The 22,829-nt window shown below is 36.9% G+C and overlaps 1 protein-coding gene across 2 annotated transcripts in view; it reads left to right on the forward strand.

The window, feature by feature from the left end:
• GRAMD1C (GRAM domain containing 1C) overlaps positions 1-22,829 on the forward strand; it is a 148,917-nt gene that overhangs the window by 9,317 nt on the left and 116,771 nt on the right. For both annotated transcript variants that reach the window (XM_074214547.1, XM_074214548.1), the window contains exon 2: positions 15,803-15,949. In XM_074214547.1, the coding sequence (XP_074070648.1) occupies positions 15,803-15,949 (147 nt within the window). The remainder of the gene's footprint in view (positions 1-15,802; positions 15,950-22,829) is intronic.

The following is a 22,829-nucleotide window of genomic DNA, read 5'->3' on the forward strand; positions in this document are numbered from 1 at the left end:
AAAATCATGACCAAAAAAAACCCAGCTTAGACTTCATTTTTAAAGAAATTCTCCAGGAGTTTGAACAAAGTTCAAGGACTGTTCCCTTTAATTTAGGGGAAAAAACCAGATATCTTATTGTCTGATCTTGTTATCTCTTAGACTTTTTGTTTCTTCCTTAAGGATATGATTTCTCTCTCATCACACTCAGTTTGGATCAATGTACAACATGGAAACAAAGTAAAGAGTGACAGACTGCTTTCTGTGGGGATGTAGGGGGAGGGAAGTAAGATTGGGGGAAAATTGTAAAACTCAAATAATATCTTTAATAAAAAAATTTAAAAATTTAAAAATTAAATTAAAAAAAGAAATGGATTGATAAAATTTAAAAAAAGAAATTCTCCAGGAAAATTGTCCTGATATCCTAGAAGCAGAGAAACTAGAAATTGAAAGAATCCACAGATCACCTGAAAAAAGATTGCAAAATGAAAACTGCCAGGAATATTAATAGCCAAATTTCAGAACTCTGAAGTCAAGGAAAAAAATATTACAAGTATCCAGAAAGAAACAATTCAAATATTATGGAGCTACAGTCAGGACACCACAAGATTTATTTAGCAGCTTTGAAGGGCTAATGGGGTTTGGAATATGATAGTCTGGAAGACAAAAGAGCTTGTATTTCAACCAAGAATCAACTACCCAGCAAGACTGAACATACTCTTTCAGGGGAAAAGATGAATATTCAATGAAGTAGGGCATTTTCAAATTTTACTGATGAAATGCCCCAGAGATGAACAAAAAGTTTAATCTTCAAGTACAGGATTCAGGTGAAGCATAGAGAGGGTGGATGAGAAGGGCAAATTATGAGGGATTTAATGATGTTGAACTACTTGTATTCCTATGGAATGGGATGATACTGATAATTCATATGAACATTCTCATTTATTAGCATAGTTAGAAGGAGCATATGTAGACAAGGCATAGGAGGGAGTTGAATTTGAAGGTAATAATATAATAAAAATATTGAGTGTTAATGGGGGGATAAAGAAACATTTTGGGAGAAAGGGAAAGGAGAGATAAAATGGAATAAGTTATTTCATATAAAAGAGACAAGAGAAAGCCTTTTCTGTGAAGTGGAAGAGGGGGAAGTTGGGGGGGGGGATGAGTAAACCTTATTCTCATCAGAAGTGACTATGAGAAAGAATAACACATACTCAATTTGGGATAGAAATCTATTTTACCCTAGTGGAAAATAGGGGAGGAGAGGGATGGGAGAAAGGGAACAGAGGGTGTAGGTGATAGAAGAGAGTGAAGTTTGTGGCAGAAGGTAGTTATATGCAATACACTTTTGAGAAGGGATAGGTGCAAAGAGTGAGTGAGAGAGAGAATAGCATAAATGGGGGTAGAGGGTAAGAGAATGGAGGGAAATACAGCTAGCAATAGCAACTGTGGGAAAAATATTGAAGCAGTTTCTCTGATGAACTTATGATGAAGAATGCTATCCCCCCCCCAAAAAAAACATCCAAACAAAACAAAAAGAAAAAACTCCATCATTGATGACCCAGAGAGAGCCATTTTAATAGAATGATGGGATTGGAAGCCAGATTGCAAAGGTCTTTTAAGTGAATGGGGGCATCTAGAGTACCAACCCTGGAGTCAGGAGGACCTGAGTTCAAATCCATAATTACCTAGCTGTGTGACCTTGGGCAAGTCACTAACCCCATTGCCTTAAATAAATAATTTTTAAAAAAAGTGAATGGGGAGGGGCAGAGCCAAGATGGCCACAAGAAAGGATCGTGTCTTAGGTGCTCTCTCATAAAACTCATAAGTTAAGGACTCTAACTAAATTTTTGAGAGACAGAACCCACAGAGGGACCCAGTGAGACAGTTCTCCTACTCAAGGTAACCTGGAAAAGAGCAGAAAGGCTCTGTTCCCCATGGTTGGAGGGGTGGCCCGCCAGAGGGGTGGCCCGCCAGAGGGGTGGCCTGCCAGAGCCAAAGAACTTCAGCCTCCCAGAGGCAGCCCCAGGGTGCTGGAAGCTGTGGCTCACACCAACGGGGGAGTCTCCTGAGCTGCACCCCAAGGAGCACTGGGCACAAAGTGGGGGAACAGTGGGGTACCTCTGCCAGAGCGAGCATGTGAAGCGCAGCCCTCAGGGCACAGATCCAGGAACAGAAGCTGGCGGATCCTGTTAGCAGGAGCCCCCAGGGCATGAGCCCATTTGAACCTAGGGAGGGGAGTGAAGAGAGAGAGACTGCAGAGCTCTGTCCTCTGCCTCTGGAACAGGACTCTGGGGCTTTGACCACATTCAGATCCTGATCGCAGTCTAGGCCCCCCATAGAACAGCAAGGGCCCCCCAACCTCGGCCCCGTGGCAGAGGGGGGCACATATGGTCATTCACAGACCAGGAGGGAGGACAGAGCCTCACATACTGAGACCCTTGTGGGAGTGTCCCAAAAGCTCAAGAAGCACTCCCAAAACCGGCTAAGGCTGGGTGAATGAGCAAGCAGAGAAAAAAAGAGGAACACCATTGAGAAATATTTTGCAAATGAGCCCAAGAAGGATCAAAATACTCAGTCTGAAGATGAGGAAGCACATGCTCCTACATCTAAAGACTCCAAGAGAAACAGAAATTGGGCTCAGGCTATGACAGAGCTCAAAAAAGACTTTGAAAATCAAATGAGGGAGTTAGAAGACAAACTGGGAAAAGAATGAGAGAGATGCAGGAAAAACATGAAAATGAAGTCAGCAGCTTAGTCAAGGAAATAAAAAAAATACTGAAGAAAATAGCATGCTAAAAACCAGCTTAGGTCAAATGGATAAAACAGTTCAAAAAGTTATTGAGGAGAAGAATGCTTTAAAAAGCAAAATTGGCCAGATGGGGAAAGAGATAAGAAAACTCTCTGAGGAGAACAAATCAGAGAATAGGCAAAGAATAGAATTCAGGGAGATTGATGAATTTACCAGAAATCAGGAATCAATACTTCAAAACCAAAAAAAAAAATGAAAAATTAGAAGAAAATGTGAAATATCTCATTGAAAAAACAACTGATGTGGAAAACAGACTTAGGAAAAATAATTTAAAAATTATTGGAATACCTGAACGTCATGATCAGGAAAAGAGCCTTGACATCATTTTCAAAGAATTACTACAGGAAAATTGCCTTGATATTCTAGAAGCAGAGGGCAAAATAGAAATGGAGAGAATCCACCAATCCCCCCCCCCCCCGAGAAAGAGATCCCAAAAAACCAAGTTCCAGAACTCCCAAGTCAAAGAGAAAATATTACAAGCAGCCCAAAGGACACAGTTCAAATATCGTGGAGCTGCAGTCAGGATCACACAGGACTTAGCAGCAACTACATTGGAAGCTCGTAGGGCTTGGAATACAATATACTGGAAGGCAAAAGAGCTCAGAATGCAACCAAGAATCAACTATCCAGCAAGGCTGAATGTCCTTTTCCAGGGAAAAAGATGGACTTTCAATGAATCAGGGAAATTTTAAATGTTCCTTTTGGAATGGCCAGAGCTGAACAGAAGATTTGATCTTCAGATACAGGACTTGGGTGAAGCATAGAGATTGGAGGAGAGGGGGACAATATGAGGCACTCAATGATGATGAACTGCATGTATTCCTGCATAGAAAAATGACACTGACAATACTCATATGAACCTTCTCAGTTAATAGAGCAGGTAGAGGGAGCTTTTATAGTTGAAACACAGGAGAAAGCTGAATTCAAAGATAAAATATGGTGTAAAAATGGAGTCAATAGAAAAAAGGGAAATGTAATGGGAGAAAGAAAAAGTAGAAGAGGAATAGGCCAAGATATTTCATATAATAAGATTTTTATTTATTACAGTGAGCTATTATTGCATTGATATGGAAGGGGGGAAGGCAAGGGGGAATGAGGGAAACTTCGCTCTCATCAGAGGTGGCTAGGGGAGGAAACAGCATATATATACTCAATGGGTTATAGGCATCTGGAGTAAGAAGGAGAGAGGAGGGGGGATGGGGGAAGGGGGGATGTGAGTGATGGAGGAGAGGATGGACCATGGGGGGAGAGTGGTCAGATATAACACATTTTCTTTTTTACTTCTTTCAAGGGGCTGGGAGTGGATGGCCTGTCTGGGACCATAGGGCCGGGTGGATGCTGGGCCTAAAGGGTGGTATGGGAGCTAGGGACCTCATTTTTTCCCCTTCTCCTCCAATCTCCATGTTTCACCTGAGTCCTGTATCTGAAGATCAAACCTTCTGTTCAGTTCTGGCCATTCCAACAGGAACATTTGAAATTCCCCTGGTTCAGTGAAAGTCCATCTTTTTCCCTGGAAGAGGATGTTCAGTTTTGCTGGGTAGTTGATTCTTGGTTGCATTCTAAGCTCTTTTGCCTTCCAGAATATTATATTCCAACCCCTATGAGCTTTTAATGTAGTTGCTGCTAAGTCCTGTGAGATCCTGATTGCAGCTCCACAGTATTTGAGTTGTGTCCTTCTGGCTGCTTATAATATTTTCTCTTTGACTTGGGCATTCTGGAACTTGGCTATAATATTCCTGGGGGGTTGTTTTTTGTTTTTTGGATCTCTTTCTCAGGGAGATCGGTGGATTCTCTCCATTTCTATTTTGCCCTCTACTTCTAGGATATCAGGGCAATTTTCTTGTAGTAATTCTTTGAAAATGATGTCAAAGCTCTTTTCCTGGTCATGACTTTCAGGTATTCCAATAATTTTTAAATTATCTTTCCTAAATATGTTTTCCATATCAGTTGTTTTTTCAATGAGATGTTTCACATTTTCTTCTCATTTTTCATTCTTTTGGTTTGGAAGTATTGAGTTCTGATTTCCTGTAAAATCAGCAATCTCCCTGAGTTCTATTCTTTGTCCGAAGGATTTGTTTTCCTCAGAGAGCTTTCTTATCTCCTTTTCCATCTGTTCAATTCTTTTTTTTTTTTTTTTTAGGTTTTTGCAAGGCAAATGGTGTTAAGTGGCTTGCCTAAAGCCACACAGCTAGGTAATTATTAAGTATCTGAGACTGGATTTGAACTCAGGTACTCCTGACTCCAAGGCCGATGCTTTATCTACTATGCCACCTAGTCACCCCTCCATTCTTCTTTTTAAAGCATTCTTCTCAATAACTTTTTGAACTGTTTTATCCATTTGACCTATGCTGGTTTTTAACATGTTATTTTCTTCAGCATTTTTTTGGCATCTCCTTGACTAAACTGCTGACTTCATTTTCATGTTTTTCCTTCATCTCTCTCATTTCTTTCCCCAATTTTTCCTCTATCTCCCTCACTTGATTTTCAAAGTCTTTTTTGATCTCTGTCATGGCCTGAGCCCAGTTTCTGGTTTTCTTGGAGTCTTTAGATGCAGGAGCCTTGTACCTTCTTATCTTCATATTGAGTGTTTTGATCCTTCTTGGGATCACAGGCAAAGTATTTCTCAATGGTGTTCCTCTTTCTTCTCTGCTTACTCATCTCTACAGCCTGTGCCTGGTTTTGGGGTGCTTCTTGAGCTTTTGAGTATTATTGGGACACCTCCCACAAGTTTCTCCATGTGTGAGGCTCTGTCCTCCCTCCTGGTCTGTGAATGACCACAAACGCACCCCTCTGCCGCAGGGCTGAGGTGGGGGGCCCTGCTGTTCTATGGGGGGGGCCTAGACTGCAATCAGGATCTTAATGTTGTCAGAACCCCAGAGTCCTTTTCCAGGGACAGAGGACAGAGCTGGGCAGTCTCTGTCCACTCCCCTCCCTAGGCTCAGCACTCATGCCCTGGGGGCTCCTGCTTACCAGCTTCTGCTTCTGATTCCTAGATCTCAGCTGCTCCAGCCACGCTGCTCGCTGTGTGCTCTGAGGGCTGGTCTTCATGTGTTCACTCTGGCGGAGGTCCCCCACTGATCCCCCAAGTTGTGCCTGGTGCTCCCCAGGGTGTCAGTCAGGAAACAGCCCTCGCTGCTGTGAGCCACGGCTCCCAGCCCCCTGGGGCTGTCTCTGGGGGGCTGAAGTTCCTTCCCTCTTTCGGGCACTCCTCTGGTAGGCCACCCCTTCAACTCCGTGGAGCCAAGCCTTTCTACTCTTTTCCAGGTTACTTTGGGTTGGAGAACTACCTCACTGGATCACTCTGTGGGTTCTGTCTCTCGAAAATGTAGTTAGAGTCCAAAACTTTATAACTTTTTTTCAAGAATACCTAAGAGATGGTCCTCTCCTGTCGCCATCTTGGCAACATGCCCCCCCTTCTTTTACCCTTGAACCATTTTCATCCTGGTCTGTGATCTCATTACTCAGATGAAACTGCTCTCTATAATGTTATCAATGATCTGTTAATTGTTAATCTGATGGTATTTTCTTAGTCTTCATCCTTGACTTCTGCTGTTTTGACCCTCTTTGACAGGCTAGTGAAATAAATCAGAAAATAGTATTCAGCAACATGTTTTTTAGATAAAGTAGTAGAGTTGAAACAAAAATTGACAGAGTTGTATTGAGGCACAAAAGGTCAGTTCAGAGGATTAGGAGTAATATCATGACTTCAGATAAGGGAAAAGTAAAAATAGATGTGTTTAAAAGAGATAGCTTTTCTTTTTTCTTTCTTTTTAAATTTTTTTTATTTAAGGCAATGGGTTTAAGTGACTTGCCCAAGGTCACACAGCTAGGCAATTAAGTATCTGTGGTTGGATTTGTACTCAGGTCCTCTTGACTCCAGGGCCAGTGCTCTATCCACTGTGCTACCTTGCGCCCCCCTCATTTGAAAGAGATAAGCATGCTTTTTTTTTTTAAGGTTTTTTCCAAGGCAAATGGGGTTAAGTGGCTTGCCCAAGGCCACACAGCTAGGCAATTATTAAATGTCTGAGGCCATACTTGAACTCAGGCACTCCTGACTCCAGGGCTGGTGCTCTACCCACTGTGCCACTTAGCCACCCCTGACAAGCATGCTTTTAAGAAATAATACATGCTTTTAAAGTACTGTAGAAAATTAATTATTGTTAATATTTTATATTTTATATAAATATTTATATAAATTTTATAAAAATTTTATAAATTTTATATAAATTTTATATAAATATTTTATATAAAACATAAAATGGTATTTAAATACCTAAAATTATTTAGATACTTTTAAAATCTAAGCTGCTTAATTTACTAAATGTAAAATAATTACTAATAATTATATTTCATTGCAGAGAGAAATAAAAGCAAAAAATATAATAGTGGAAGATTTCAATATTCCCTTTTCAGACCTAGATATAATTAATAGATAAACAAGTAAAAATTAAAGCCTGGAAAAGAATTTTTTTAGAAAAGGTAACTATGGGTGATCTCTGAATAGGAATAAAAAGTAATATATATTTCTGTCAGAATGTAAAATCTCATAAGCAAATGCCAAAAAGCAGAAATATTAAGCATTTTACTGATAAAAATGAAATAATTATAATACACAATGGGCATTTGAAGAAAATATTCAAACTTGAATGAAGATTAATTTAATCCTAAACTATCTGTGACTTAAAGAGTAAATCATAGAAATAAAAGAGATTTTATCAAATATATAATTACATAATAATAAAAAATAATTATATAATACTATATACCAAAACTTTTGGAGTACAGTCAAAACAGTGACTAGAGAAAAGGTTCTATCCCAATACTTTAACAAAAAAGAAAAAAGAACTGATCAATGAATTGGTCATGCAACTTTAAAATATAGAAAAGTGGCAGATCACAACTTCCCCCCAAAAATACAAATTTCAGAAAATCAAGGAAGAGGTAAATGACATTGAAACAGAAAACATTAAATTGATGGAACTCGATTTCTTTTTTAAAAACAAAGAAAATATTCCAAATTACAACATAATATAATAAAAGGAGGTCAACCAAAACTTTATAAGGAGAATTCATAACTATGAAAAGAAAATAAAGGTAATTATGAGAAACTACTTTGGCTATTATATGCCAGCAAAACTGATAAAAAGTAAAATGAGGGGTGGCTTGGTGGTGCAGTGGATAGAGTACCTGCCTGGAGTCAGGTGTACCTGAGTTCCAATTCCACCTCAAACACCTAAGGATGTGGCCTTGGGCAAGCCACTTAATTCCATTCCCTTGCAAAAACCTAAAAGAAAAAAAAAGGTGAAATGAATGATTATTTTAAAAGATGTAAACTATTCAGATTAACAGAATTAAAAATAAAGAATATATTTATTTATTTTATTTTCCAATCACATATTATGAAAGTTTTTCCACATTCATCCACTTGCATCTTTATAAATTACACATTTTTCAAACACTCCCTTCAGTGATGAACAGTTCAGTAAAAGTTGTACATATATGTTTGTATTTTTAACATATTTACATATTAGTCATTTTATGTAGGAGGAATTAGGACTAAGGGAAAAGAAAGAAAATCATGGGATGAAATGGGAAAAACATAAGAGAAACTTTAAGAAAAGTGAACATAGGGTGGCTAGGTGGTGTAGTGGATAGAGCACCGGCCTTGGAGTCAGGAGTACCTGAGTTCAAATCTGTCCTCAGACACTTAATAATTACCTAGCTGTATGGCCTTGGGCAAGCCACTTAACCCCATTGCCTTGCAAAAACTAAAAAAAAAAAAAAAAAAAAAAAAAAAAGTGAACATAGTATCCATTCAGACTCTATTGGGATTTTTTGTTTGTTTTTTGTTTTCCTCTGGATGAGGATGATGTCCTTAAAAGGTCTTCCAGGGTTGTTCTAGATCTCTGAACTGCTAAGAGAAGCTGCATCTGCCATAGTTGGTTAACTCACAATGTTGTTGTTAATATGAACAATGGTCTCTTGGTTCTGTTCCCTTCATTCAGAATCAGTTTGTGTAATTCTTTCCATACTTCTCTAAAGTCTGACCATTCATTGAGCAGTAGTACTTTATAACATTCATATACCTCAGCTTGTTCTAGCCATTCCCCAATTGATGGGCATCCTTCAATTTCCAAAGAGCTGTTAAGAAATTTTTTGGAGCATGTAGGACTTTTCCCATTTTAAAAATTTTCATCTAAACATAGGTCTAGTATTGATGTTGCTGGGTCAAGGAGTATGATCAGAATTATTGCTTTTTGAGTGTAGTTCCATATTGCTCTCCAGAATGGTTGGATCAGTTCACAACCACACCAACAATGCATTTATGTCCTAATCTTCCCTCAACCTCTCCAACTTTGATCATTTTCCCTTTTAGTCATCTTAGCCAATCTAATAGGTGTGGTATTTCTTTTAATTTGCATTTTTCTAATCAGTAAGTATTCGAAACATTTTTTCATATTATGATATACAGCTTTAATTTCTTTGTTTGAAAACTGTGTGTTCATATCTTTTGACCATTTTTCATTAGAGAATCACCTTATAACCTCATAAATTTGATTCATTTCTCTATATATTTTAGAAATGAGACCTTTATCAGAACCCCTAACTGTGAAAATTGTTTTCTAACTTTTCTGTTTTCCTTCTAATCCTTCTAATCTATAATACAAAACTTTTTAATTTAATACAGCCAAAATATCCATTTTGCATTTTATAATGTACTCTATTTCTTGTTTAGTCATAAATTTCTCTAATTTCCATAGATCAGACAGATGGAATATTTCTTTCTTTATCTTTTTAAGGTTTTTTTTTTTGCAAGGCAATGGAATTAAGTGACTTGCCCAAGGCCACACAGCTAGGTAATTATTAAGTGTCTGAGGCCAGATTTGAACTCAGGTACTCCTGACTCAAAGGCCGGTACTCTATCCACTGCTGCCCCCAGATGGAATATTTCTTGACCTCTTAATTTGTCCATGTTACTGTCCTTCATGCCTAATCCTGTCCCCATTTCAACCTTATCTTGGTATAGGGTATGAGATAATAGGTCTATGCCTAGCTTCTGCCATACTTTTTTCCAGTTTTCCCAGTAGTTTTGGAATAGTGAGTTCTCCTAGAAGCTAATTCTATGGGTTTGTCAAACAATGAATTTCTATAGTCATTTACTACTGTATCTTTTGTACCTATCCCAATCTACTGGTCTATTATTCTAGGAAATAGAGAATTTACACAGCCCAATCTTAGCAAAAGAAATTGAATGAGATATAAAGAAAAAATCTTAAATCTTAGGTATATTTATAAAATTAATCCCATAAAATGTTCAATGAACAATTGATTTTAATATTACATAAGTTATTTGCATAATATAGGAAAAGAAAGGATCCTATCAAATTTTTCTGTGTAGGGGGTTGGCTAGGTGGCCCAGTGCATAGAGCACTGGCCCTGGAGTTAGGAGTACCTGAGTTCAAATCTGGCCTCAGACACTTAATAATTACCTAGCTGTGTGGCCTTGGGCAAGCCACTTAACCCCATTGCCTTGCAAAAAAAAAAAATTTCCCTGCATAATAGTCTTAGAATCTAACTAGAGAGACAAAGTAGAGGAAAAAAAAATTGAATAGTATCTCTAATGAATAGTGTTATAAAATTATTGTATTCAAAACAGGAAAATGATAACAGCCACATATTAATAATATTATAAATGATGACCAGAATGAATTTATTCTAGGAATTCAGGGTTGGTTCAGTTTTAGTTAAAAACAGTAAACGTGCAGACTTTTGGGGGCAGCTAGGTGGCGCAGTGGATAAAGCACCGGCCCTGGAGTCAGGAGTTCCTGGGTTCAAATCCGGTCTCAGACACTTAATAATTGCCTAGCTGTGTGGCCTTGGGCAAGCCACTTAATCCCATTGCCTTACAAAAACCTAAAAAAACAAACAAACAAACAAAAAAAACCCAGTAGACGTGATAGAGACCACATTAGTAACAAAAAACAACTGATTTGAGGCAGCTAGGTAGCACAGTGGATAGAGCACCAGCCCTGGAGTCAGGAGGATGTAAGTTCAAATCCAGCCCCAGACACTTAATAATTGCCTAGCTATGTGACCTTGGGCATGTCACTTAACCCCATTGCCTTAAAAAAATTTTTTTTAAAAGTGATTTTATAATTGTATCAGTAGATGCAGTAAAAGCTTTTCATGAAATATAATGCTTGTTTCTTTTGAAAAAACATTAAAAAGTATAAGAAGAATTGAATATGTTGACATACACCTGTAATTCTTTCTAAAGGGAAGTTGAAACTGGTGACTTGCTTAAGTTTTAGATATCTTAACTGCAGTAGAAATAATGCTTATCAAGGGCCCACCCTAAATTTGCACCAATATGATGACACCCCTTTCTCTGGAAGGGACTAAGTAGAGAACCAGCCCAGGTTGGAAAAACTGCTCATCAAAACTTTTGCGCTGATCAATGGCAAGATTAGGTCAGTACGTGGCTGCTGCACTTCTGGCCTCATCTGAAATAGGGAAGCCTAGTCTCAAAATCAACAAACTTGTTCCCCAAACAAAGGAATAATGAACCATTCCTTAATATAGTAAGTTATGTCCTATCCAAAACCAAGAATCAGCTTGGTTTATAATGGAGAAATAGATCAAAGCCAGGAGGAGGATCATACTTACCAATATTTGTTATAGTTCTATAAATGCTAGCTATATAACAGGATAAGAAAAAGAAATTGGGGAGATGAAGCAAAAAGGAAATAAAATGATCAACTTTTGCAAATGATATGGTTTATTTAAGAGTATCCTAGCATATATGATAGGATCTAAAGGATCATGTCATAAATATGTCAGAGTAGCGATCCCTTTCTGTATTATCCTTTATGGATCAGGGAAATGTTCTTGACCAAATGATAGCAAAAGTATGACAGAAAATAATATGAACAATTTTGATTTCATAAAATTGAAGTATTTTTGTATTTAAAAAATCAGTATAATTAAAAATAGTGAGCAAACAAATAGAAAAATTCTTGCAGCAAATTACTCATGATAAAGGTTGATTGGAAAATATAGAGAGGTAACTTTGAAACCAGAAGACCATTGTTTAAGAGTCACTGACTGTGTTATCCTGAGTGAATTCTTTAACATCTTGGTTCTTTGGTCAACTATCTTTATAAGTTGAAGAGAAAATGACTCATTTCATTGATAATTTATTTACCTTGAAGTTCATTATATACTAATGAAATCACAGGTCTAGTCTCTATTCCCTATGTTTTTATAAGAACAAGAACCATTCATTCCTCTTTGGATAAATGATCAAATGATATTAACAAGCACTTCTCAAAAGAAAAGAGATAGCTATCAAAAACCATGTGAAAAAATGCTACAAATCAGATTAAAATAACTCAGCCTTCCTCTTCATACTCACCAGACTGAGATCACAAAGAAGAAACTATTTATTGGAGGGATTGTGGATCAAGTCCATTAATATGATATGTTATTTTGTAAAGCAGTTTGGAGCTATATCTCAAACTTTACTAAACTGTGAATAACTGGCACACAGAAATGCTACTCTTATTATTAATTATTATTATTATTATTATATGCTTTACCATAGCGATAGGGATTTACTCCTAAGAGATCAAAGAAAGAGAAAGAAGCTAAATGTACAAAAATATCCACAATAGCATATTTAATTGTAACAAAGAAATTGAAACAGAGTGGCTGTTAATCATTTGGGAGATTACTGAACAAATTATAGTATGTGAATCTAATATTGATGAAATGCTTTCTGTAAGTATGAAGAGTTATATGAACTGATTTAGAATGAAATGGACAAAACCAGTAGAGCAATTTATATAAATGACTATGGTATTTTAAAGAAAAATAACTTTGAAAGACTTAAGAATTCAGAGCAGTATAATCTGACTACAACCACCATATCGTAGTAAAACATGATCCTTCTTTGACAGTGAGGCAGTAGATTAAAGATAAATTTTCCAATTTGACCAGTACAGCACAGTTTTTTTTGTTGACTGTATGTGTATTCAAAATAAGGGGAGGTTTGTGGATTTGTTTGTTTTTTAATGGTGAAGGAGGAGGGAAAGTAGTGGTGCTTAAGAGAGAAGAAAAGAAAAACATGACTGAAAATTAAAAAATGCAAAGAAGAAAATAGAAAGTTCAGAGTGAAACACAGACAAGCAGGCCCGTTTTGGACCTAAAGTGTTTAATTTGTAAAGAACTCTAAAAAGCCCCCAAGCTATAAGTAATGGAGGCTAAATGGATTCATTTACACCTTGTTTACTATTCTTTTTTTTTTTTACATTTTAGAAAGATTTTATTTGAGTTTCCCTCCCCCCACCCCCACAGAAGACAGTTGGTTTATCTTTACATCATTCCCATAAAATGCATTGATCTAAGTAGAATGTGATGAGAAAAGAAATTATATCCTTAAGGAAGAAACATATAGTATGAGATATAGCAGAATTACATGATAAGATAACTTTTTTCTTTAAATTAAAGGTAATAATAGTCTTTGGTCTTTGTTCAAACTCCACAATTCTTTCACAGGATACAGAAGGCCTTCTCCATCGCAGGTATCCCAAAATTGTGCCTGATTGTTGCCCTGTTAGTATGAGCATCAAGGTTAATCCTCATCCCCATGTTGCTGTTAGGGTGTACAATGTTCTTCTGTTTCTGCTAATCTCCCTCAGCATCAGTTCATGCAAATCCTTACTATTCTTTTTTATATTGAAATATTCCTTTGTCAAATTTGTAAAAATGAAACTTCCTCTCTGACTATCCATTGGAAAGACAAATACTGAAACTGAAGCTTAAATACTTTGATCACCTCATGAGAAGACAAGACTCATTGGAAAAGACTGATGCTGGGAGAGATTGAAGATCTAAGAAAAAGGGGATGGTAGAGAATGAGATGGATAGATAGTGTCATGGAAGTAGCAATATGAGCTTGGGAAGGGCCAGGGATGCTGTAATTCATGGGGTCATGAAAAGTCGAATATGAATGAACAACATCTTTGCAAAATTGTGAGGAAATGTGTATGTATATGTGTAAAATCTTGTACAAATAGTATGTATTAATGCTCATAATGATGAATATTGATGTTTAAGAAAATGTACATTATGCATGCTTTCTCTCTCAGACAATTGAGGTTAAGTGACCTGCCCAGGGTCACAGATAGTGTCAGGTATCTAAGACCAGGTTTAACTGGGGTCCTATGGACTCCAGGGCTAGTGCTATATTTACTGTGCCATCCAGCTGCCCTGGCATCTTCTCTTTTAAAAGGCTAGGAAGTAGTTATACATTTTTAGGAGTTTCATAAAAATATTTGAAACAGATTTTGGTGCTTGGAGGTAGATACCTTCAAGTTTTAGTTTAATCTGACAAATTTATTTCTATGAAGTATCTTCTCAAATTGGGTAGGCTCTAGAATTTTATGATGCTTAAATAAAATGTATAATAGAAGTTTAAGTATTCCTATTTTATTTATTTATTTTTAAAAATTTATTCTTATTTTGTACAAATGTTTTTTATACATTACTAAAATATTCTTAAGAGTAAACATAATACCCCCTCCCCCCAAAAAATATAGATCTGCATGAGGGATAAAGTAAAGGGGAGAGAAAAAAATTAAAATTAAAAAAATAATAATTATAGGTATTGGGTGGTGCAGTGGATGGAGCACCGGCCCTGGAGCCAGGAGCACCCAAGCCCAAATCTGGCCCCAGACACCCAACAATCACCCAGCTGTGTGAACCCATGCAAGCCACCCCAACCTCATTGCCCTTCAAAAATAAACAAAAAAAGGCCCAAAATAAAATAAAATAGTAATAATAATAGTAGGGTGGCTGGGTGGCAGACAGAGCACTGGCCCTTGAGCCAGGAGCACCCAGGTCCAAATCTGGCCTCAGACACCCAACAATCACTCAGCTGTGGGGCCCCAGGCAGGCCACCTAGCCCCATTTGCCCTGCAACCCCCCTTCAAAAAACTAATGATAATAAAAAATGTGCTCCAGTCTGTGTTCCAACACCACCAGCTCTGTCGCAGGTGGATCACATTCTTTATGATAAGTCCATCACAAAAGTTTAAGTATTCCTATTTTAATAATAATATTTTATATTTTAATGTAACATACAATGTAATATGTAAACATGTAATATATAATGAATTATATAATATAAAATTTATAACTTTATATATTATATAAAATAAATAATTTTTATAATAGATTCTCTAATGTAGCATATGTTACTGTCTCTCTAAATTTAGTTTATCCTTCTCAGAGGACACAGCAATTGTTTCACATCCTGTCAAGGTAGTAGAGTAAGTAGGAGTGGTGGCATTACCAAAACCCTTGTTTTGTGACCTGTAAATTGGTTAGAGTTTCTAGAGTTAGGGAATGTTAGCAGCACATGGGCTCTCAATATTGAAGAAAAAGAGAAGTCATTCTTTCTTTTTCGTTTGTTTTGTTTTACGAGTTACTGGGGTTAAGTGATTTGCCCAAGGTCACACAGCTAGGTAATTAAGTATCTGAGGTCGTATTTGAACTCAGGTTCTCCTGACTCCAGGGTTGGTGCACTATCCGCTGGACCTCCTAGCTGCCCCAAGAAGTCATTCTTAAATAAACAACTTTCTATTTTTATTTGGTTTAGACTGTACCTTGACTGTTTTTTGATTATGATTGTTTTAAGTCCTATATTATATATTGCTTTTAATTCTTAAGAATAAAGATGGTATTCTTTTTAAATTAATCAAAATCTGTCTTGTCTCTTCATCTCCCATCCACAGCCAACTGAAAAGACAAAAAGAAAAACAAGTCCTTGTAATATATATGTAGTCAAGCAAAAAATTTCATACATTAACAGTGTGATGGTGTTCTTCTAAAAACAGTTTGTTTTTTGAAGTTGTTTTATAATTTTTGAACATGAATGAAACATTTGTCTTTCACTTTACTTTTGGTATATCCCATTAAGTAGACTTATTTTCTGATTTTTATTCACAGGCAATACAAGAAGAAGATACTGAGTTTCTGGAAGATGTAGAAGATGTAGAAGAAAAACTCAGTCCAGCTGTAGAAGAAAATAGTATAGCTCCAGTTAAAAAACAGGGTCCTAATCTGTACAATTGGAGCACTGACTGGAGCTTTTGGGTAACAGCAGTTCCCCCACCCCCATCTTACTAGTATTTGTTCATAATTTTTTTGTCTTTAGGCAGAAGTTTATATAATATTCCCTTATAGGTATATCACAAGGTTTCGAAATTAACTAAATATCTTTTCTTGATCACCAAAACAATTCTGAGCAATGATCTTTACTACTATTCTTTGACCACTAGACTGTGCTGTTGTCTACCTTGATATGATTGGAAATCATCTGCTTAAATTTTCTCTTAAGGAAACCATATACCACAATGCGATAATCTTGTTATGTTGTCATTTTTTGCATGTACCAGAAATGAAATTTGTATCTATACTATATTTCTCTGTGGTATTAGGAAGAAACTTATTTTGAATGGTCCCTTTGGTTTTAAAAAGGACTTCCTAAAAAAGAATGTGTAACTAATTATAGGTTATAACATATAAAAAAAATTTGGAGTTAAGAGTTTCACATTCAGTTTGCTTGGTACCTATGCATTTACATAACCCTGAAAGAACCTCTGGTTTCTTTCCTATTGGTAAAACAAGAATATTGCTTGTTGGTCAGGTGTATTGAAATTTTCCCCATTAGATTCTGTCTGCAGGAACAAATGTGGCTGCTTTTCATGTTGTTACTTACTGTTATAAGGGAATCATTACCAGTATTTTTGGTTGGTAATGAAATAGTAGATTAAAAATCTATTTCAGCACATTTTAAATGCAAGTTATACAAATGCAGGTCATATATGTCATAATGAGACAAGCACTTTTTTCTTTTAAAGCATAAAGGGAAAGTTGTTCATTTACTTGTGTCTGACTCTTCATGACTATGGGCCAAAGCATGCCAGACCTGTCCTCCAGCCTCTTCCAAAGTCTGTCCAAGCTTATGTTTGCTGCCTCATGACTGTCTATTCATCTCGTCTTCTATTGTCCCCATTTTTTTTTTTTTTGCTTTCAGTCTTTCTCAGTATCAGTCTTTTACAATGATACTGTCTTCTCATTATGTGGACAAATTATTTTAACTTCAGCTTTAGTTTTTATCCTTCTAGTGAATACTGAAGAATTCATTTCTGTGCTATTTTTCAGTTTTGTTTTTCATTGTAGTCACTTTTTAAATGTTGAATTGAGTCAGAGATAGTTGCTTAGGGATAATGTACACTTAGTGATAGGATTTATTTTATAATTTGGTTGGAAAGACTTAGTAAGTGTAAGGAAGTAAAGGTTGGTGCATACCTATTAAGAGTTATAGCTTCAGTTTATTGAAACATTTATTGTGATGTTGAACTTTTAAATGACTGTAAACTTAACTCCTCTTCCCCTCAGGAAGTTCCTCATTTTGAGATAAAAACCTTAAATTATATAATAATGATGTAAAATAGTCACTGAATTTAAGCCTTCTCAACTCTTTGTTTTAGAATTACTTTTCTCTTTGTTTTAAAAATTATTTTCTTACTATTTTGTGCCTTGTCTTAGGAATTGTTAATGTTTTTATAATCTGTATTTTATTTTAATTTTTTATGATTATTCTTTATTTTAAAATTCATTTAAAAAATTTTGAGTTCTCAGTTCTCTCTCCTATAGTTCCTCCTCCACTCATTGAGAAAACAGGCAATATGATATCAGTTATTCATTTGAAGTTATACAAAACATTTCCATATAAGTCACACTGTAAAAAAACAACATGAAAATTTAAGTAAATGAAACAAGTATATTTCAGTCTGCACTCAGGAGTTTGTCAGTTCTCTCTCCAGCTGTAGGTAGCCTTCTTCTTTGTGAGTCCTTTGGAATTTTCTTGGATCCTTGTCTTTATTAGAACAGCTAAGTCTTTCACAGTTGATCATCATTACACTATTTACAGCCTGTATTTTAAATGTGTAAAGGCAGCAACCTGAGTTCCAAGAGCTGCCAGCAGGGCTAAGCAAAAGACCATGAATGCTGTTAATAGAACTAAGCAAGAAGAAAAGTGAAATAGTAAGAAGGAAGCAAATGCCTGCCATATTGTGAGGGGACTTTTGCTGGAGGGAGAGAAATGGGGCCTCCTCCCTCTTGGGAGTCTGATGGCAGTGAGACACACTGGTATTGCATCCCCAGGAACAATGCTCTCCTCAACAGCTTTAATTTTCTAGGGTGCAGATTGAGTTTTTAGAATTTGCTTAAACTTGGGTTAGATAAGGAAAACATAGGGGTAAAGAAAGCGGGACCATTTAAGGGAGAAATTATCAGAAAAAGAAAATATTACTTTTTTTCCTTTTTGGGGGATTTGTTTATTTTATATTATTACAATCATCTTGTTATGAGAGTAAATATACAACCCCTCAACCAAGAAGATGAGAAATCTCAAGAATAGTGGGAAACCAAAAAAACATACTACAGTCTGTGTTCAAATTCCAATGGCATTGTCTCTGGGATGAGGTGCCTTCTTTATTACAAGTTCACCAAAGAATTTGCTTCTAGCTGTATTTCCCTTTACTCTATTCCTCCCCACTCTCTTTTATTCTATTCTCTCTCTCCCCTTTCATCCTGTCCTGTTCAAAAATGTATTGTATCTGAGTACCCCCTCCCACAATCTTCTATCTTTTCTATCACCTTATCTCCCCCTTCCCTCCCCCCATTTCCCCTTATCCCATTCCTTTATTTTCATTTTTCTCTAGGGTAAGATAGATCTCTATACCCTATTAAGGTGTATGCTATTACCTCTCTGAGCCATTTCTGATGTGAATGAAGGCTCACTCATTCCCCCTTGCCTGCCCCCGTTAGACTCCATTGAAAAAGCTTTTACTTGACTCTTATGTGAAATAGCTTAGCCCCTTCTTCCTCTCCTTTCTCTTCCTCCCAGTACTTTATCACCCATTGACTCTTTTTACTATATTCATATTCAGCTCCTTCCTGTACCTTATCTATATGTGCTCCTTCTAATAGCTCTTATAAATGAGAAAGTTCATATGAGTTATCAGTATCTTTTTCCCATGCAGGAATACAAACATTTCAATATCATTAAGTTCCTCATTCACCCCCTCTACGGTTGACCAGAGTCCTGTACTTGGAGATCAAACTTTCTGTTCAGCTCTGGTTGTTTCAATTGGAAGGTCTGAAACATTTTCACTGAAAGTCCATCTTTCCCCCAAAAGAAGATATTTACTTTTGCTGGGTAGTTGATTCTCAGTTGTAAACCAAGATCTTTTGCCTTCCTGAATATCATATCCCAAGCCTTACAGAGCCCTTACTGTAGATGCTGCCAGATCCTGTGTAATCCTGATTATAGAGCCATGGTACTTGAATTGTTTTTCTGTCAGCTTTTAGTATTTTCTCTTTGACTTGGGAGTTTTGGAATTTTATTATAATATTCCTGGAAGATTTTCTTTGGGGATCTCTTTCAGGAGGTAATTGGTGAATTCCCTCAATTTCTGTTTTACCCTCTGATTCTAGGGTCTCAGGGCAATTTTTCTGTATTATTTCTTTTTTCTTGCTTTTTGTTTTTTTTTAGGTTTTTGCAAGGCAATGAGATTAAGTGGCTTGCCCAAGGCCACACAGCTAGGTAATTATTAAGTGTCTGAGACCGGATTTGAACTCAGGTACTCCTGACTCCAGGGCCAGTGCTCTATCCACTGTATCACCTAGCACCCCTGTATTATTTCTTAAAAAATGAAGTCTAGGCTCTTTTCCTGGTCATGACTTGATAGCCCAATAATTTTTAAATTCTCTCTCCTGTATCTGTTTTCAAGGTTGGTTGTTTTTCCAATGAGATATTTCATATTTTCTCCTAATTTTTTGACATTTTTTGGAATAGTTTTATTTCTTCCTCATTTCTCACAAAGTCATCAGCTTCCTTTAGTTCCATTTTTCATTTGAAGGAGTTATTTTCTTCAGAGAGCTTTTTTATCTCCTTTTCCAGCTGGCCAATTCTGCTTTTTAAGGCATTATTCTTATTTGCCTTTTGTGTTGCTTTTTCCATTTGGCCTAAACTGTTTTTTTTTTTTTTAGTTTTTTGCAAGGCAATGGGGTTAAGTGACTTGCCCAAGGCCACACAGCTAGGTAATGATTAAGTGTCTGAGGTCGGATTTGAACTCAGGTACTCCTGACTCCAGGGCTGGTGCTCTATCCACTGTGCTACCTAGCTGCCCCCAAAACTGGTTTTTAACATATTTTCTTTAGTATTTTTTTGTATTTCTTTCACCAAGCTGCTGATTTGATTTTCATGATATATCTGCATGGGTCTCATTTCTCCTCCCAATTTTTCCTTCACCTCCCTTAATTGGTTTTTTTTTTAGGTTTTTTTGCAAGGCAAACAGGGTTAAGTGGCTTGCCCAAGGCCACACAGCTAGGTCATTATTAAGTGTCTGAGACCAGATTTGAACCCAGGTACTCCTGACTCCAGGGCCAATGCTTTATCCACTGTACCACCTAGCCGCCTCCCTTAATTGTTTTTCAAAGTCTTTTTTGAGCTCATCCATAACCCGAGCCCATTTTCTTTTTCTCTTGTAAGTTTTGGATACAGAAGCTTCAAGTTTGTCATCTTCTGAATCTTCCATGGAACCAAAATAATTTTCTATGGTCAGATTCTTCTTTTTCTTTTGTTTGCTCATTTCCTCAGCCTAAGACTAATTTACAGCACTTCCAAGGCTTTGGGTTTTTTGGGGGGGGACACCCCACTGGGACTTTAATCCCTCCAAGGTCTTATGAAAGGCCCTGACTGCTCTCTTGTCTGTGCTCTGGTATGTGGATTAACCCCAGGCCCTCCCCTCTTTTCTGGAACTGTGAGGAGAGTCCCTGCTCAGCTATGGTAGTATGGGGGCCCAGACTGTGACCTGGGATCTGAGTGTGAGCAAACAGCAGAGTCTTGCCCCAGGGAGAGCAGAGAAATTTCTGCAGTCTCACTCAACCCCCTTACTGTCTATAGCCTGTGCTCTGGAGGTACAGGCTGGCTTCCCCATATCCCACTGCAGGTTCTTACTGCAGGGTTGCTTTTAGGCTGGCACTCGCTCCACACTTACTCTGGAGTGGCAGAGTTCTCTCACCACCCCTTCAAGCTGACCCTGGGCTACACTGTGCTGTGGCTGTGGCTTTTTTTCCCAACCCCCAGTCCCAGTGTAGTAGACCTTTCCCATGGAACTTCTAAGTTGTCTTATACCGGGAAATTGTATCACTCAGTCTTTCTGTGGGTTCCATCCCTCTAAATTTTGACTAGAGACATAATTTCACAGCTTTTGGAGTTTTGGGGGGAATGAATTTCCAGGAATTCCTGCCTTCATGCCACCATCTTGGCTCTGCCCCAAAAACATTCCCTATTCAAGGGGGATTGACTAAATACTTTACAATTATGAGAAAATCCTTTAAGGCAAAACTTCAGGGTCCAGCTGGCTGTTTACATGATCCTAAGAAAATCCCCCTTTTCAAGGAAAAGTATTTGTTTCATTAGTAGATTGGCTCATCTGCTTTACTGTGTCCTTGTATAGTTAGATTCCATTTCTCCTTCTGTAATGGTTGAGTGCTTTCCAGTATTAGACCACTGGCTAGTTAGGGAATTTCTGTATTGTTAAGCCATCAAAATGAGAGTATTTTTCTCCTGTTTTAGGCACTTTAAAAGCTTGCTAACTTGATGAGAAAAAAGAGGGAGAAAAAGAAAACATTTTCTATGATGGATAACAATTTAATCTTTTTTTCCATATTAGTCATGTTGTGAAAGAAGAATCAGAACAAAAGAGACAAACCACAAGAAGGAAAATTTAAAAAAGTGAAAACAGTATGCTTTGATCTTCAATGAGACTCTATAGTTCTTTCTCGGGATGTGGATGGAATTTTCCATTACAAGTCCTTTAGAATTATCTTTGATCACTCTATTACTGAGAAGAACTAAATCTACCATAGTTGATCACTACAGAATGTTACTGTTAATGTGTTCAATGTTCTCCTTGTTCTGTTCTCTTTACTCAGCATCAGTTCAAGTTTTTCCTGTAAATCTGCCTGCTCATGATTCTTCCATCACATTCATATACCACAACTTGTTCAGCCATTTCCCAAATGACAGGCATTCCCTCAATTTCCAATTCTTTGTCACTGTACCAAAAAAAAACTACTATAACTATTTTTGTACATATGGATCCATTTCTCTTTTTTTAATTATCTCTTTGAGATATAGATGTAGTAGTGGTATGGCTGGATCAAAGGGTATGCACAATTTTATAACATTTTGAACATAGTTCCAAATTTTTCTCCAAAATGGTTGAATCAGTTTACAATGACACCAGCAATGCATTAGTGTCCCAGTTTTCCCACATCTCCTCCAGAATTGATCATTTTTCTTTTTTTTGTGTGTCATTTGTCATAGAGGTGTGAGGTGGTCTATCAGAGTTATTTTAATTTGTATTTCTCTAATGAATAGGGATTTAGCTCATTTCCCATATGACTACAGATAGCTTTAATTTACTCATCTGAAAATTGCCTATTCATATCCTTTGACCATTTATCAATTGGGGAATGATTTGTATTCTTATACATTTGACTCACTTCTCTATATATTTTAGAAATGAGACCTTTATCAGAAATAGTGACTGTAAAAAATTGTTTCCCAGCTTTCTGCTTTCCTTTTTTTAGGTTTTTTTTTTTAGGCAAACGGGGTTAAGTGGCTTGCCCAAGGCCACACAGTTAGGTAATTATTAAGTATCTGAGACGGGATTTGAACCCAGGTGCTCCTGACTCCAAGGCCGGTGCTTTATCCACTACACCACCTAGCGGCCCCTTCTGCTTTCCTTTTAATCGTGGTTGAACTGATTTTATTTGTGCAAAACCTTTTCAACTTATTGTAGTGAAAATGATCAAATTATCAAAAATCCAAAAAGTATTCTGCATTTAATGATTCCCTGTCTCTTATTTGTTCTCAAATTCTTCTCCTCTCCAT

This window comes from Macrotis lagotis, chromosome 1, assembly GCF_037893015.1.
Source record: "Macrotis lagotis isolate mMagLag1 chromosome 1, bilby.v1.9.chrom.fasta, whole genome shotgun sequence".
Classification (NCBI taxonomy): Eukaryota; Metazoa; Chordata; class Mammalia; order Peramelemorphia; family Peramelidae; genus Macrotis; species Macrotis lagotis.